This window comes from Cornus florida, unplaced genomic scaffold (genome assembly GCF_030987335.1).
Source record: "Cornus florida cultivar Cherokee Brave unplaced genomic scaffold, ASM3098733v1 CherokeeBrave_3.0.0_Hap2_Chr04, whole genome shotgun sequence".
NCBI classification, from domain to species: Eukaryota; Viridiplantae; Streptophyta; class Magnoliopsida; order Cornales; family Cornaceae; genus Cornus; species Cornus florida.
In genome coordinates, this window is record NW_026775574.1 from 58,831,946 (window position 1) to 58,851,566 (window position 19,621).

The 19,621-nt window shown below is 29.7% G+C and overlaps 1 protein-coding gene across 1 annotated transcript; it reads left to right on the top strand.

Moving 5' to 3' along the window:
• Positions 1–10,138: 10,138 nt before the first annotated feature.
• Positions 10,139–13,310, top strand: LOC132305018 (probable polygalacturonase At3g15720). The gene is made up of 12 exons (XM_059802704.1): positions 10,139–10,147; positions 10,234–10,287; positions 10,570–10,704; positions 10,790–10,927; positions 11,026–11,196; positions 11,303–11,329; positions 11,550–11,621; positions 11,728–11,743; positions 11,889–11,970; positions 12,528–12,636; positions 12,836–12,952; positions 13,083–13,310. The coding sequence occupies exons 1-12, from the start codon at positions 10,139–10,141 to the stop codon at positions 13,308–13,310; spliced, it is 1,158 nt and encodes a 385-aa protein (XP_059658687.1).
• The last annotated feature ends 6,311 nt before the right edge of the window (positions 13,311–19,621 follow it).

The following is a 19,621-nucleotide window of genomic DNA, read 5'->3' on the forward strand; positions in this document are numbered from 1 at the left end:
GGATATGTGATATCATTGATTATTTTTGAAATCTAATCAATTGGCAGATTATTTGTTTGTGAAACTTGGTGGTGATTTTACTACACTTGCTAATTTTATGGAACTACAAGAATTGATTGTAGTTATATTTGTTTTGCTTATATAGTCTTATGGAATCTATATTCTTATTTGGTTAAATTTACAAGTTCTATATGACTATTTTCTTCCTCATTCTAAGTTTTGTTTCTTATTTGATTCCTTTGTCAATTTTTAACAAAAAGGGGGAGATTAGAGTTGGAGCTTTATCATTCAAGGGGAGAGATATTTTTGAGGGAGAGATATTTTTGAGGGAGAGCACATGATCATTGCATTTACACTGTATTGAATTTTAGGACATGTTTAGCTTTGATTGCTATTTTATGCTTGTGTTTATTTCTCTTGATTAAGCTTCATGGTAGTTTTGTTGATCTGGTGTGCAAATTACAGGTTTTACATGCTACAAGTAATGAAGTTTCATATGGTTTAAAAAGAGTTCTACTTTGATTACTATTTTATGCTCATTGTAATTTTTTGTTCCTGCATGCGTAGATTACATCTTGTCTTAGGGGTTTTGTCACGAAATTGCCAAAGGGAAAGATTATGAAATATAAATTTTAAATTTGGCAAATTCATTGTCAAAAATGAGTCCAATAGAGTTGTAAATTTTTTGTTCGATTTGTCAACACTCAAGATCAGAAGCGAAATTAAAGAAATGATCATGTTCATACTTTGATGCACTCTGTGATGATGAGAATAACACTTTAAGAAGGTAGTGAGTGTGTGAAGACACTTACATGGTTTCAAAATTAGGCTTTTAGGAAAAAAATTCTAAGTTTTCCATTCTGCCTAAGTTAAACCTATTCAAGTTTCTCTAAACCTGTTTAACTTTTAAAGGCCTTCTCCTAAAAAGTTTGGGTCTAGCCAACTTGAACCAATTCAAGATTATCAGAACCGGTTGAAGCTTTAAATTTGTTTTGTCAAGATTTACTTCTAGCCAACTTGAACTGGATCAACTTTCTCTGAACCAGATCAAGTTTCAAAAGCGTTTTTCAAAAATTCACTTATGGCAACTTGAACCGGTTTAAGAATATCGAAACGAGTTCAACTTCTGCTGACCTTTTTGGTAATTCTGTTTCCTAGTCTGTTTTGGCTTCCTTTTTTGGATAGACTTCTTCTATAATGATCATGCACAAAATTGACTTGTTTCCAAGTATTTTTAGATCTTCCAAAATTTTATATAATCTCTCTTTTACTCAAAAATTGCTAAGGCTTTTGGGGAATATAATTTTTTTAATTACTTTTTACAGCATTTTAAGAGATATTTTTCAGAAAATCAATTTTACTTTTTTATTTTATTTTTGAGAGCACACACATAAACACAAGAGTGATTTAGGGGTTTTGTTCTCTATTTGATCAGAATTGGAACATCATTGAAGATTCCAAAATTTCAAGAAGTATGATCTTATCTATCACATAAAATTGAGATTTGAAGAAGATCACACTTTGAAAGGTCAAGGCACTTGCAGAGTGTTGTTGATCTACCATCAATCCTTTTACAAGGTTCAAGGAGTAAGTCTGAAGTCAAGATCTGTTCGACAGGAGGTCGCAAACCCAGAGGCGTTTAGCAAGTTAGGTCTTGGTAGAGTGACGAGATGTGAGCCTGAGTCAAAGTTCGATGTACTTTGCTTTATACATAGAGAATCATTTACCCTCAGGATAACGCAAAAAACCTTAAGGTTTTCCATTTGATTTCCTCGCTAAAAATCCCGGTATCATCTCTCAAACTTTATTTTTCTTGCTTTATTTTTAGTAAAAAAATTTTGTAGTTGTGAATGTTTAATTAATCATATTTTTTGGTAAATTAATCAATCAAAAAAATTGAGCAAGTTGGCCTAATCACCTCCTTTAGGTCATTTAGAGAGTTAATCACAACTTAATCAACTATTAGCTTCTGCAGCGCATAACTCACATTAGGTACTGAATTACATGCATAAGTTAAAAATGACACAGGATAGGATCCCGGTTCGTCAAGGAAGAGAGTGGTTGTAAAAGTTTATCAAATTTTTAAAATAAAAATAAGGGAAAATATAATTTTTTAAAACTTTAGGTTATACACTTGTCCTAAAAATTTCCTCAAAAATTATCACAATGCAGGGTCATTTTGTACAATTTTTAATTGATTTTCAAAGTTTATTTTTGCCATTAATTCTTGTTCATGTTGTAAGATTATTTATTTAATTGTGGCCCACATGATTTGGACATGTGACATATTATTTGGTGGTTAAATAAAATAGATATCAGATTACTATTATATTATTTGGTCAACTTATAAATTACCTTTTTGGTAATTACTTATTGGAGAAGTGTGTTCCTTTCTTGTTCCTTACTTTGATGGAAAGTGGAATTATGCTACTAAAAGGAAAATTGGTCATCTCTCTGCCTTTATAAAAGTGCATATACTCCATCAATTATGTATAATTAATGATACAACACGTAAAAGTTTTATGTGTGCAAAAGGCCAAGAGAGAGAAATCGGTTTCCAAGTTTTGACTATTGCAGTTTAGCACGTTGTTCATTTCGCATAAAGGATCTCGATGTTGGACTTGATCTCTACGATATTTGTAATCACAGATCGAGGTATTTATATCTAACTATATTTATTTATGCATTATAGATATGTGAGAATAATGAAGTTTAAAGATTAAGGGATTCATGTTTATTTGTGATGAATAGTTTAACACGAATTAATTATAGTTTACATGTGGTATCAAAGCTTATGGTTTAGGAACTCATTATTTTCCTTTAAAGTCGCATAAATAAAAGTAAAACTAAATTATTATATAATATATATATGTATGTATCCGAATGTGCTGATGTAGTTGATTCCTTTAATAAAGCTTTATCCACCATTGATTGACTGATATGCTTTTACATCTTTTATGTAAATTATATTGTAAAGGAATTAAGTTTTGATTAGTCCGTACATGATATGAATTGAAAAGTGTTTGTTTTGTTTGTTACTTTTTTAATAAAGCCAATCTCTATTTCAATTACAGTTTAATGATTACACAGATTATATTTTATTAGCTATTTGAAAATTTAATAAATTATTGATTACACAAAATATGTATATTTATTTATTTTATTAAAAATTTAAATTTCTAGAATAATGTGTTAGTTTAGAAATTTAATTTAACTTTAATGGACATGCAAATAATAAATAATTATTTTGTACCCATTCATACATACATGATGGAGAATCAATTTTAAATTGATTCAATTATGATCTTCAAGTCTGAAAATAAAAATAATATATTTTATTATGTATATAAAATAAAAAGACATTTTTATTAAATTTTTGGACTATTAAATTTCTGGGATCGAATCTATATATCTAAACTTGGATCGATCAGCATGAGTGTGTGTGTATAATGTTAAATAGGTAACTTAATGATGAATATGTCACTAGAAAATTTAATATTCATATTATGTGAGGGTTAGTAACTACCAAAGTGGCCTAACCATAATGGTTCATAAATATTAATTTTAGTAGTAAATATAACTTAATGATGAATTAATCTCTGTCTAATTTAATATTCATATTATGTGAAAATTGGTAGCTACCAAAGTGGCTCAATCATAATGATTGATGAATATTAATTTTTGTAATAGACATAATTAATCATAAATTAGTTACTATCTAATTTAATATTCATATTATGTAAAGGTTGGTAACTACCAAAGTGGCCTAACCATAATGGTTGATGAATATTAATTTTAGTTAAAAATATAATTGCAATATTTTATAAATTATGATGCTTCTGATTTCTTGTGATATTCATGAATATTAAGTTTATTTATTATGATAAATAATTCCTCAAAGGGAATTGATTTTTAAGTGATTAAATGAATATTAAGGGATTGTATGTATTTTTTAATTGGGTAGATATAGGATATCCAAATGTAACTTATCTATTTAATTAAATAATACTTCACCAATTAAGGTATATATAAATACATGTAAGCATCATTATTAATATTTTATAGTTGCTACCCAAAGGGGTACTATAATTATACATTGTATTTATATTTTAAGTTATTTATACATATGTGTTGTTAACTCAAAACATTATTGTTGTGATTATTTTATCTTATTATGTTTCTTTGTTACATCCCTTAATTCGCATTCTACATCTATTTTGATTCTCAATAGGACTAACTTCTCATAATGGAATGAGTTAGTTAAGTATTATGGTTATGCGAATTATTGTTCCCTATAGTAATAATGCTAAGGAATATTTGATTATAAGAATGTTTTTGTATTATGGATAAATATCTAAAATGAAAATTATTAATTTATATCACTACTATGCATTTTTATTGGTACTCTTACCATGTATGAGTATGTTTTTAAGATGACTAATGCTGCTACAAAATCGAGAACCTTATGGATGATTGTGGATGAGAATTTTCTTATTCAATTTATTCTCATTTTTTTTTTGTTTACTCAGTATTGGTCATTTTAAATTAACACTATTAAGACAAGTGGAAAGTGAAAGAATTGACCATTATGTTAATTTAGGAGGAGACAAGGGTTAAACAGTAAGGTAATCATTATGTTCATCTGATGACTCAAGAAGTTAGAAAAAAATTTGAGAATAAACCTGAAAAGGTATTAAGTGAGCAACACCCAAAATTAAAAGATTTAGATCAATCTACTAAAAGAAACTAATATAATAATGAAAAAATGTCATTAATGTATTGAACACTTTTAAAAAGAGTACATGAAATATAAAGAATGATTCGAAAAAGAATGGTAAACTTTTGACTTTTGTATATTTCGAATTACTTATTGAAATTATTTCTAATACATGATAGGTTGACTTAAATACTAATGTTTATATTTCTAATAGATGTAAGAATTTCTTATGGCCTAAATCATAAATTTAAATAAGAATTTCTTATTTATGATAATTGGGAAAAAGTTTTGTTGAAACCATTGTAACATTATGTTTAATGTTAGACAGTAGATTTTATTTAAATTATTTTAAACTTTTTATATTTATTCAATTTCTTATAATTTGATTTTATTTCAAAACTTTATGTTAGTGGTTTTTTATTTAAATTTGATAATGATGTTTATTCAAGAAATTTTAATTTGTGAATTATGGTTTTATTGTTGATGATATTTGTAAATTCAAACTTGATAGTTTATTTATTAAAAACATTTTGATCTTGCATCATAATGTTAAAATTAAGTGTAGCTCAAGTAATAAAAAATTTATCTTTCTTGTGGCATAAAAAACTAGGTCAATATCTAGTAAAAGGTTAGGAAAATTAGTAAAAGATGTGATTCTTCTAGATCTAAAGTTTACTGATTTGGTGTGTGTGTGGATTGTATTAAGATTAAACAAACCAAACACACAAACAAATGAACCACAATAAGTACATAGCTTCTTGAAATTATTCATACAGGCATTTGTAAACCTTCTGATGTTCCATTTTTTGGAGGAAAAAAGTATTTTATCACCTTTATAATTGATTTTTCACGTTATGGATATATTTATTTGTTGTTTAAAAAATCTTAAACAGTGGGTACTCTTGAAGTATACATAAATGAGGTTGAAAAATAACTAGATAGAAAAGTGAAAATCATAAGGTCATATAAAGGTAGTGAATATTATGAAAAATATGATGAACTGGGTTAATACTCTAACCGTTTGTTAAACTCCTTGAAATGTATGGCATTTGTGTTCAATACACTTTGCTATAAATGCCACAGCAGAATCGTGTAGTTGAAAGGCGTAATCGTACTCTTATGGATATGATTAGGAGTATGTTAAGTAATTTCTCGTTACCCATAATGTTGTGGATATTAAGTTATCTAAAAGATACAAGTTTTACTATCCTAAACATAGTACGATAATTATTGAAACCGGTAATAACAGATTCATTAAGAGTGATGAAGTCAGTGGGAGTGATAAAAATAAGAATATGATCATTTAAGAAATTATGGTATAAATTTATTTATCCATAACTTCTAAGAAAATAATTGTTCCTTTAATTATTGAACTATATAACAACGAAGAATAATTGAATGATCAATAACTCTATAATGAGATTGCCACCAATGAATAGATTGTAAAAGAATCATAAGGAATAACATTAAGATGATCTCAAAGAGAAATGAGGTCTGCTATTCCAGATGATTATGTGATATATTTGCAAGAATCTGATTTTGATATATAGTGAGATATATACAGATCCGGTTACATATGCACAAGCCATTAACAGTAATGATTTTACTAAATGGATTAGTGCCATGAATGAAGAGATTATAAAGAAATATTCTCTCCAGTATCTAAGAATGAATCTTTTAATATATCATGGCATTAGTAGTTTATTATGATTTAGAGTTACATCAAATGGATGTGAATACAACTTTTATGAATGAGAGTTTATAAGAGGAAGTCCATATGGAATAACCTGAAAGCTTCACATTATAGGGTAAAGAATTCATGGTCTGTAAACTTAAGATGCCAATATAAGGATTTAAATAAGTTTCCTACTAATGGCATATTAAGTTTAATGATACCATTATTTCTTTTGGTTTTAAGGAAAACACTGTTGATCAGTGTATATACTTGAAGGTTAGTGGAAATAAATTTATATTTCTGATTCTATATATTGATGATTTTTCATTTGTTAATAGTGATCTTAGTTTATTATATGCAACTAAAAGTTATCTCTAAGAACTTTGAAATGTAATATATAGATGAGGCATCCTACGTGATAGAAATGAAAATATTTCATGATTGATCACGTGAATTTTTAGCATTGTCTCAGAAAACATATATTGAAAGAGTTCTAGAAAGATTTGGTATGGAACATTATTCAACCAGTATTGTACCATACATAAAAGGGGATGAATTCAACCTAATGCAATTTCAAAAAAATGAGTTAGCTAAAAGGTAAATAAACGAAAAATATTTCTTATGCATATATTATGGAGTTTGATGTATATACAAGTTGGTTGGGGATAAAAGATTATATGCTCACACTTAGGAAGACATTTTTTAATTAGTTATTTGTTTCTTTTGGCTGGAGGAACAATATTATGAAAAAGTGTAAAGTAATTTATTATTACTTTGTCTATTATGCTTTGAGGCTACAATTTATGGTTGTAGAATTTATTTCAGGATATGAAGTTATGGGTACCATTTTTTTCGGATTGCTGAAAATTTATACTGCAATTATTGATCTTCTTGTATTAAAAATGATAGGTATTAGAAAGTTGAAATACTTTATCATTAAAGAAGATATTTAGAAACAATGAATGTCTATTGAACATATAAGCACACAACTCATGATTGCAATTCATTAACGAATGGACTACCACCCAAGACATTTATGGAACATGTTAAAAGAATGAATCTTGAATGTAGTCAATGATAATGATTTTTTAATTGTGGATTGTTTAATAGTGCTTATATATATTTGACGTTTTACGCTGATTAAATGTGTTTTTTATATTTCCTATTAATTAATGTATATGTATGTATTACTTTAATAAATTGTAATAGGAATAGTCTTGGAAAAGACATTCTTGTTAGATCATTATTGATATTTCTCATTTATAGACTATGTCGAATAGATTACTAGTGTTGTGGTATATGGAAGGGACTGTATCATTTAGGGATATATAACCGCCATGACTCGCATAGGTAGTTTATTTACCATGATATTTATGATGATCAACTTAATAAGTCAATTTAATTTATGGTGCACATTAATGACTATTTTACTAAACCACTACAAAAGTTATCATATGTGTTAAGTGGGAGAATGTAAAATTATTTATTTAATTGTGGCCCACATGATTTGGACATGTGACATATTATTTGGTGATTAAATAAAATAGATATCAGATTAATATTATATTATTTGGTCTACTTATAAATTACCTTTTTGGTAATTACTTATTGGAGAAGTGTGCTCCTTTCTTTGATGAAAAGTGGAGTTAGGTTATTAAAAGGAAAACTGGTCATCTCTCTGCCTTAATAAAAGTGCATATATTCTATCAACTATGTACAATTAATGATACAACACGTAAAAGTTTTATATGTGCAAAAGGCCAAGAGAGAGAAATCAGTTTCCATATTTTGACTATTGCAGTTTAGCACGTTATTCGTTCCGCAGAAAGGATCTCGATGTTGGACTTGATCTCTATGATATTTGTAATCACAGATCGAGGTATTCATATCTAATTATATTTATTTATGCATTATAGATATGTGAAAATAATAAAGTTCTAAAATTATGAGATTCATGTTTATTTGTGATGAATGGTTTAACACGAATTAGTTATAGTTTATACATGTTCCTTCTATAGGTAGATCATCATCATCTTCTTTTTATTATTATTATTTTTTTCATTGGGAAGAAAGATAGACATTTTACTTTGCAAGGTGAAATAGTACTATCAGTCTGCAAGGCCTTTGGTTATAAGCTATATCATCTTATTTATGTAAGCATAGTGGTATATTATGATATTTGGACATAAAAGAAAAAACTCTCCCTGAGAATCTCGCTATTAGATTATGCAGAGTTCAATTGTACCATTTAGATTCAGTGTTGAATAAGATGATATCGCGGCTGGATTTGGACAACGTGATTAAGCTTGCATAATATAACAAAGAAGATTATGAAGGAGAGGATCCTTTCCCTAAACATAAAATGCCAAAATGCAGTGGTCATGGTATTCTTTAGCACAATGCTACAACCAAATCATGCATACAATACAATTAGTTATATATTATGACATGCTAAAATGCCAAGGCTTATACACACAAACGTGGTCGAACTTATTTCGTGCATTGTGATAATGCTCTTATATACGTACAACTCATCGATCTTCATGGAAGTGTATCACAAACCTGGAAGTATTTATCATTTCCTATGATACTAATTATGGAAAATAGAATGTACTAAAATGTTGCTCATTGTTATTCTTTGCTTTTCATTTTCAATTATTGTACAATAATCAGTGAAAATTCTGTTTTCGCTTTCTACATACTAAAACTGATCTGTACGAAAACTGATTGACGTGTCAAATTGCTAGTGTGTCAACAAATTCACACCCAATTTCTGGGAAAAAAATTAAAAATTCCGAAAAAAACAAATTCATCTTAATTTACCCAACATATCCATTCCACCTCTAACTTCTTTATTCCTCTTTAACAAGTTCAGTCGAGCAGTTTGTTTTAGCGACAAAAATAGCATAGGGAGTTTTTCTTGTTTCTTGGTTTTGGTTCCAAACTTCCAATCTTATGCAAGAATACCATATTCTTTTTTCTGGTTGGTTTACCGAAAAAAAAAAAAGAAAAAAGAATAGCATATTATCATGTATGTGTGTGCGTGTATATATATATTCCCACAGTCTCTAGTCATTCTCAATCAAAAACATATTTCTTGTAAAGCCAATTTCAGTAGTACTACTACAATCACTGTAAGCATTTTTGGAAGCCCTTGTTGCAAGTTCACAATATATATATATATATATATATATATATATATATAGAATTTTTCTTTTCAGGAAGGTAAATGATATTATATAAATATTTGTAAACGAACAGAAGCCAAAATGATGGCAGAGGCCCAGTTATGGCCTAAAGTTTACTGTTCTCTTCTCATATTCTTTTTTTGCTTTTTATTGATTTCATTAAATAAAAATAAATAAATAAAGAAGATCAACACCTAATTGTATATAAATTGCAATCATTATCAGGACATTAATCATTCAGTTTCTTATTTACCCCGAGGAACAACTTTTTAATTTTAGCATAAAATTTTATTAATTTTCAAAAAGAATTGAAGTCTCATGTGAGTAGGAAAGTTGAAAAGACAAGAACTTGATTTGTAGTAAACTCTGATATGAACTAAGATATGATTACCAACGGGCAGTGGTCTATCTGCTTCTTACTTTCCAAAAAGAAGTCAGGGACTCAAGTCTCAGAAGAAACATGTGTGTGTGAGTACCAACTAGGTAAAAAAAAAATATATATATATATATATATATACATATATAAGACTAAATGGCAAGAGAAATCTTAAATGCTTGATGGTTCATGTATTTTAATTTTATGCTCTTACAGTTGATTATTTAGAATTACTAATTATAACTTCTTCTTTTTTCTTCTTTTTTTTGTATTTTAGGTCTATATTTTGCCATTGTGTTTGGCCATTTCTAGTACTTTCTCATACATCATGGTGAGAACTTGTTTTCTTTTTCAATTTAAATAATTAGCCACTTTTTTTTTTTTTTTTTGAATTAATTAGCTACTTAATTTCTTATGCATTGGTAACTCAGGTTTCAAAACAATTTATACTTTTTGGATTTATCAAGGGTCACATCCATAAATAAATATATATATATATATATATATATATATATATATATATATAAGTGTTTTGCAAATCTATATGATACAGATAAACTTGAAAATTAAGCATTAAACTAATTAACCTTTTTCTATTTCTCTTGTTTTGCAGGATATCTTTGCTTTTATATTTGTTCTCGGCATAGTTTCCTTGGTGATTTCTTCCGCAAATGCCAATGGAAATGCCAGCACCTTTAATGTCTTAAACTATGGAGCTATTGGGGATGGCAAAAAAGAAGATTCTCCAGTAATAATTATTTAAATTCCTTTTGCATTTTAGTTCATATATTTTTTCAACATAAGAAAACTAAATTATTTATACTCCGTTTTAGGCATTTCTCGAGGCATGGAATGCTGCATGTAGCACGGTAAAAGGAACTCCTAAAGTGATCGTTCCTGAAAAGAGAACATTTTTGTTAAATCCAGTCGTGTTTAGTGGTCCATGCAAGGCCAAGAAAATCGATTTTATGGTAAGGAAAAAATTAAAAAAATTATAATCATATGACATAATAAAAGAACCAAGCATCAACATCAAATAAGTATGTTTTCCTTTCCCAAATATATATAGATTTCCAGGAAAATTGTGGCGCCATCCTCGCCTAATGCGTGGAAGGGGCGTGATGCGAGTCAATGGCTAGCATTCAGTGGCGTAAGTGGCCTCAATGTCTATGGTTCGGGCACGATTGATGGACAGGGCAAAGGTTGGTGGGATCAATCTTGCAGATATCATCCTGAACTGGTACGTAGATTTTGATAAATATGATAACGAACTACCTCATAATTCAATTATAAATGCTTCTACTTTGGCATTCCTGACTTTATTTTCACTTGCTCCAATTTTGCAGCAAGGATGCACTAAACTGGCACCAACTGTAAGTATATATATATATATACATTGCTTCACAATCTACAATTTTTAACGTTTTGATATTTGGAGATAGGAATTCATCTGCCATCTATATGGTGTCTCTACATGCAATGGTAGTCATCATAAATTACAACTGATGCCATGAGACTCTCTCTCTGCAGTCTTCTTTTTATTTTTTATTCTTTTTATATTATTATTGATGAAATTATTCTCATTTTACACAGGCCTTAAAGTTTCTTTCAGGCAATGACATCAGTCTCAGCAATGCTGATTTTACTAACAGCCCACAAACCCATGTACTCATAATGGGGTGTAGTAGGATGAGCGTTCAAAACGTAATAATCAAATCTCTTTCCATTACTTTTTTTTCCTACTGCTCTTCACAATATAAGTGTCATCAAGTCCAAAATAGGCAGTGGTAAACTTAAATCCATAAATAATCTCTTTCCATTACTTTTTTTTCCTACTGCTCTTCCCATTTTTTTTTTTTTGACCTTTAAGTCCCCATCAATTGTTCATATATATGATCCAAATTGACTGATTATTTGGTTTTGTATCAACAGGTGATGATTGTATTTCTATTGGAGATTACATTTCTAACCTATACATAACCAATATTGAATGTGGCCCTGGTCATGGAGTGAGGTATATATATATGTTAATTCCCTTTCTTTTCCAGAACTACTTAATTTATATTTGAACATGCATTAATAAATATATATATGTTAATTCCCTTTCTTTTCCAGAGCTACTTAATTTATATTTGAACATGCATTAATAATTATTGGTGTTAACATAATTAGATTATATTATATGCTACCATAATTACATTATATTATAGCCGTTGTAATAGTGATTTACTAGCAGTTAATCATTATATCAATTCTATATACATCAATTCAATATATTCTTTCATATTATATTTCTATCTATCCGTGTCTTCCTATATATCTCTAATAATCAACAATTGGTATATCAAAATATCACATGGGATATATGTTGAGATGGATTGATATATAGAAAGAGAATGTATGATAATAGCAGATGTGTGTGTTGATGCTTGAGGTAATTCAACTACAGTAGGCAATTTTAAATAGCATTAACTAAGTATGATTTACTTTGGCATATAGAGTGCTATATATATACATATATATATGTGTTCATTCAAGTGAAGCAATGTTTCCATTATTGCATGTAAACAGCATTGGAAGCTTAGGTTTGGGAGGCAATTTTGTACAGGTAGAGAACATTCATGTGAGCAATCTCTCCTTGAACGGAACTACCAACGGAGCTCGGATCAAGACATATCAGGTCTATGTATATATATATATATATGAAATAATAACAACCATATATATAACCCAATTTACTTCACCATCATCCAGACTCACACACTTTTATTTTCACCAGCTATATATATATATATATATAGTATAAATACTCTTATAGTTGATTATATTTTGCTCTTGATTTTATATCACTTTTGTACTCACTGTCTATGCATAAATAGGTTGGAAAAGGATACGTTCGAAATGTCACATTTGAGGACAATAAATTTGATTCCGTTGATAACCCAATAATCATCGATCAGAATTATTGCGGAGTCAGGGGTACATGCAAAGAATTGGTAATATCCTATAAAAGAACATTAGAAAGATAAAATGATCGACTCAAATCATCAATTTCCATTTGTCTATGTTTCATTTCATTCAACAAAAAGTACTGATCATCCAATTTTCTTACATTCTTTGTTGAAGCCAACCGGAGTTCACATAAGCGACGTGACCTACAAGGGCTTATATGGAACATCGAGCACCGAAGTAGCTATCAATCTCAACTGCAGTCGATGGGTGGAGTGCACCGGAATATCGTTGCAGTCCATAAAACTTACCTCTGCCAAAGATGGAAAGCAAGCCACTGCTAATTGTGTTAATGCCCATGGCAAAGAAACAAGAGTGCTACCGGGCCCTTGTATCGGAAACTGAATATATATATGAAATTATGAACATGTTTCTAACTTTCTGCAACTTAAATTTTAATACAATGAAGTGGAATGAGGCAAAGGGATAAGAAATATAGTTTATTTGTTGGGTTTTAAAATAAAACATATATATAGACAAGAGGCCCTGCTATTTTCTGGGTGTTGCGAGATTTTGTTCCTAAGCCTATTGTGCAAGGAATTGTTTTAATTATGTACCAATTAAATATCTTTCCGTTCATATGTGAATTTTTTATATATTTCCGTTTTCATTGTAGACATCCATTAATTATTTTAATTATGTACCATTTAAACATCTTTCCATTCATATTTGAATTTACCCAAGTGCCCCTTCACTAAGTCAGATAAAGTTCAGAAGTTGGTATACTTAAAGGATTATGGACGTGATCCTATCAAATTATTTGCATTCAAGGAGAGTCAAATGTTAGATTCATACTTTATGAGACACCAGGTTCAACTAATCTTAAATTTGATGTAGCAATAACTAAGGGTCCGTTTGATTAGACGGAAATTTATGATGGAAAGTGAAAGTGAAGTGAAAGAAAGGAAAATCAAGTTTCCTGTATTTGGTTAGCCAGAAAAAATTTCAAGAAAGTTAGAGAAAATATTATTTTATTAGTTTGAATAGCATGAAAGGGAAAAGAAAATGATTTATTTACCAAAACTACCCTCATGATTTAAAATATTAAAAAAAAAAAATTAATCTTGTGTTGGATGAATCATCTTTATACCCAATTATTTATATTATTTTTAGCAATTAAATAGTAAAATAATGGATTAATAATTATTATTATTATTATTTATATTCATATTTAAATTAGACAAAGTAAGGAGGACCACATTTTATTTGTCAGATTCTTTTTATTTTCAGTTTTCAATAATAATTATTTATATTTATATGTAGAATATAATTCACTTATCATAACATAATGGATTATTATTATTATTATTATTATTATTCATATTTAAATTAGAAAAACTAAGGAGGACTGCATTTTAGTTGCCAGATTTTTTTATTTTGTGTTTTCAATAGTAATTATTTATATTTATATGTAGAATATAGTTCATTAATGATAACATACTCATATTTTATTGAATTATTAAATATATCTTTTTTTAAGCCCCCTCAAAGAAACATTAAATGGTAACTCTAGGATAAAAATTGTCATGCAAAAGTAACATATTTTATAATTCATGCATAATAATTTTATAGTTCTTGCATAATTTGTCAGTCTCCTTTCATATTTTTTATGAATATGAACCACTTCTATGCAAATTTTTCTGTGCAAAAATCACACAGTATAAAACATTATTCAGTTCAAAGCTGTATAGATAGTAAAAAATAAATATTATATTGATTTCCATCCATGTAAAATTGTTATGTCATATAAATAATATGATGACTCAAATTAATCTCTTCTCATATTTCTATTGAGATATTGATAAAAATTAAAAGTTACACTACGTATTATTTAATATTCTACCCTTCAACTATAATGACCCGGTCATTTTCCTTTGTTTCATTTTTCAAAAATTTCTTTTTTCGTCTTTTTTCCTATTTCGTCCTTTAGTCGTTTTTCATTTTTCCTTCCATAACCTCACTTTTTGTACTCGGATTTGATTCCGGCTTTGCATACATCCATAATATTTAATTTCCATGATATCTACATTTCTACTTTCTTGAAAAAGCATGTTAAATGTTTACTTTTCTTGTAAAATGTATGAATGCATAACTTTTGGTAATTATTCTAAACTTGAGAGGTTTTTGTGTAATTAAATAAAGTAATTATTTTTCCTCTTAGGGATCATTTTACAATTTAATTTGAAAGATATTTTTCAAAAAGGACCTTTTTGTAATTTTTAAAAAATGTGACAAGTGTCACATTCCTAAGGTGCCACTTGTTAATTTTGTGGTGGAACCACTTGGAGGCTTAATCTCATGACACATGGAAGGTGAAGATTTACCCATTTGTTGGCCTAGGATAGGAGCACTTGTTGGCATAGATGGTTGACAAGTGTAGGTTTGATATTTAATCTTGGAAGTTTACTTAGATTCATGACAAGTGTAGGCTTCACAATTGGTCTTGCATTAGTGTGTGTATGAGAGGTAGTGCAAGAGCACCTAATGAGTGGAGAATCCCACCATTTTAACTTAGGGTTTTCACTTTTAATTCATTTATCTCTTCCCTTTCAAGAACCCTAACTTAGCCACCACTGGAGCAAAACTTGACTTAGAGTTTTGACTTCAATTTTGATACCCCTTTACTCACCTTAGACCATTAAGTTTGGAATACAAAAGTTTTGCCTCACTCTCCTCTTCATAACACTAGAAGGAAAACTTGAAATTCCTTTACTTCCCTTGAATTCAAGAGGGACAATCATCATGTGAGGTAGGGGGTGTTATAATTTATTTTCCAAGTGATTTAATTGTTCTTATAGTGATATACAAGTTGTATGCATGTCCTATGTTAATTTAAGAAATAAATGACTAATGGTAGCTTGCATATAATTCACTTTAGACTTGATATATGGCATGGCCATGATTTGATCTTTGTTGTATATTGATTTAGCATGATTTAAATGAGTTTTTTTTTAAAAAAAAAAAAAAAAAAATTGATTAATTTAAATTGATTTAAATTCTACTTAATTGTACCATGCTTAAATTCCATTTTTAACTTGATATATGACACGTCCATGAGTTACTCTTTGTCATATATTTAATTGGAATCATTTGGACTACTCTTGAAATCTAGAGAAATTACTTAATTAGTTTAATTAATTTCTATCTCATTATTCTAATAATTTAATCATTTAATTCATCGAACCTATTGTGTTTTATCACATGTCATGACTTGTTGCTCAACGTGTTAATTTTGGAAACTTGGGATATTATCAAAAACATGACTTGGCTAGGACTTGGTTCTAGTACGGGAGATAGAGAACTCCTTACACTATAGTGCTCACTAGGAGAAGGTACTCATGTGTTAATAGCCCTAAAGTGATTCCAAGAATACGGTTTTAATCCGGGCAATATCCAAGTATCCACTTTGGTTTGATTTCGCATTTAAATTCTAAGTTGTTAACTTTCTGAATTTGTATCTCATTATGCTATGTTGAAAGTTTTAATATAACTTTAATCGCATGAATTGAATTATATTAAATTGCAAACTTTGTAATAAGTTAAACTTATGCATGTTCAATCCCTACGAGTAAACTTGTTTACTCACCCCGAAGTTACCGGGTGTTTTTCAGGTAAAGAAGCAATATTGTGGGATGCACAACAATCTTAAACTTGTTAAACTACTTGGAGTATTTTTGTTATAGTAGAATATGCACTTGTTAGCATATCTTGTTTCATCTTTGCTTATTAGGACAAAATATGTATTCATTATTCAAACAATGTAACGTGCACTTAAGTGCACCTTTTGATACTCTTTGGATGTGTGTGTAATAAGGCCAAGGGCTAAACATGTTTAATTTAGTACTTGCAGTCATTTGGTACCATCTTTTACTTTAAGAATGTGTTTTAACAAACTTTGGAGATTCAGCATGTGAGATTCTTATAAATTATGTGTATGAGGGCATAAGCCATTGTTTTACATTCAATTATGCATATTAAAGTTGTTGACATGTTCACACTCAAAACTCATTGAAAATCAGTTTTAAACTCTCATTTTTGAACCAATCCATGAGGGAAATTGAAAAATGGGTTGAACCTTCACATATTTGGCATATAGCAGGTCCTTTAGCAGCTTTTTGAGGTGTTTCGGTCGACCGAAACACCAAATCGATCGACCGATGGCTTTTGGGAATTCTTTTGTACAGTAAATCATCCATTCCAGTAGCCTTTTTCACTGTTCAGAGTCATTTCGGTCGACCGAAACTCAATTTCGGTTTACCGAAACTCAATTTCGGTCTACCGAAACTCCCTCCTCTCAAAAATACATGTTTTCAGCCAGTTTGTGTCCAGTTCGGTCGACTGAAACTCCAGTTTAGTCGACCGAAACTCCCCTCATACACATATCTTCCATATTAGATTTCAGCACTGAAGTTCCAACTTCAAACGGTCATATCTCCTTCATTTCTAACCCAAATGAGGTGATTCTTGAGCCTAAACTCAAGGATTTTGAATCAGATTTCCAATGGTACCTATGCCATTCTCAGATTCAAATCACAGTGAGAGTTATTCATATTTTAGTGAGACAGGGTCAGTTTTTGCTTAAACAGGGAAAGAGCGTTTTTGGGGAATTCTTGGCCAAAGTTCTTAGAACCTCTTGGAATATTGTGAAATGATTAGATTAGCTTGTATTCACCTTGTTTGACTTATTTAGAGTCAATTTTCTCCATTTAATTGTGAATTAACCATTTAACCCTTAATTGACGGATTTAGCCCGTTTTGACTCTCATTTCCTCTTTTGCTCACTATAACTTCCGTAACTTCATGGAAGGTCACATTAGTGCCTTAGGGATGACTTCTATCTCTAGAACTTTAGTTTATCATTCGCTTCGGCATTTAGGATCCGTTTCTGGGTCGACTTTCGGGACATCACTGACACACCGATTGAATAAAACTCGGGTCACGATATCAACTCTTAATTTATTTCCAAAAATTTTAGGTAACGATGTATTGGATATAATCAAATTATGTGTCCCAATATATAATAATTGTTGGAATATTTTCTAAGTCTAAATTTAATAACCACTATATTTGTTATGTGAAAAAAAAAAAAAAAAAAAAAAATGGAGAAACAACTGGGCATAATAGGAATTTTGGAAATAAAATGACAGTTTTGTGCGAAAAAGTTAACTCTCTTGTGTTTTATGTAGGAAAATATTTTGGGAAAATTTATCGATGCGGGAATCTCACTTTCCCAAAAATTTTCCCTTTCTAGGTAATCAAACTCCTTGAAATTAAATTTCTTTTCCGTTTCTTTTCCTTTCTACCTACTTCACGCTAACCAAACGAACTCTAAAGGAAAATGATATTCACGTCGACGGATTTGGCCAATTTGTTAGGCAGAATCCTAGGTGGAGTCTAACTGGCACATAAAATAAATAAAAAATTACACCGTAAAAAAAAAGGCGTGCAATCCATCTTCCCGTCTCTCCTGTGTTTCAAGAGCCGGTTTTCCACAGCATTGGTCTGACCCAACAAAGGCTGACAATGTGCAACAACCAACAAGGTATGGCATCGCGGCAGCGGAGCAACGGTGATGATCTGCAAGGGGTTAACAGCACCGGAGATACATTGCTGAAGAAGAAGTGCGTGGGCACGTTCTGCGCGAGTTAGATATACTCGCAGGAGATCCGGCGAGAAGCGAAGATGATTGCAAATAATAAGGTCTGAAAGGCGAAGATGAAACACGCGCTTAGCCGTAATGAGCACGAATGATTTTGCCATTTGGCCGGTGGGATGAACGTTCCGGTTCTGACGAAGTGTTCCAGCGGGTGGCTGGATGAAAAGACTAACGACGATCATTTGAAATTTCCGGCTGAAGCAGGAATGAATTGGCACATGGCGGTGAGATGATTGGGCCGCTTCGGCCAACAGCTATTGATAAAGATTGAAGAGGATGACGGCGAGATGTTTGAAGAAGACCGGTGGGTCGTTGAAGCCCTCTGCCGATGATAACAGTTAAGCCGATGAAGCAAAGGGACGTGATGAGGACGACAATGGGCCAAATGCAATTATTGTGATGATGTCCACGCACCAAGCCAAATATAATTAACTTTTGCCACCGCCGCCGCCACATCATTTCTATCTAGCAAATAGGTTAGAGGTTGAGTATCATAACCCATAACTAAAAGGGTTAATTTTACTTAAACCCCTCAGGTTTGACCAAATATCACATTCAAATATCTTTTTAAATTATTTATCACTCAGACCTTAATTTTCTTTTCCGTTAAAAAGTTACAAAATGATAATTTTATCCCTATTTTTTAAATCTATTTTAATCCAAAATATCAAAAGCCTAAAATAATCAAATTACTCTCATTTATTACTATATCACCCCCAAAATACTTCATCTCACTCTTTTCTCCAGAATTTTTGTTTTTTTTGGTGTACATCATGATGATGATGATGATGATGATGATGATATATATATATATGTAAAGAATAATTTTAAAAAATAATTATAAATTTATAATAATAATTTGTTTGGTTTTAAAAAATAATTACAAATTTATAATTATAATTTGGTTGGTTTTCAAAAATAATTTTAAATTTATAATTATAAATTTGGTTTTAAAAAATAATTATAAATTTATAATTATAATTTGTTTGGTGTAAATAAT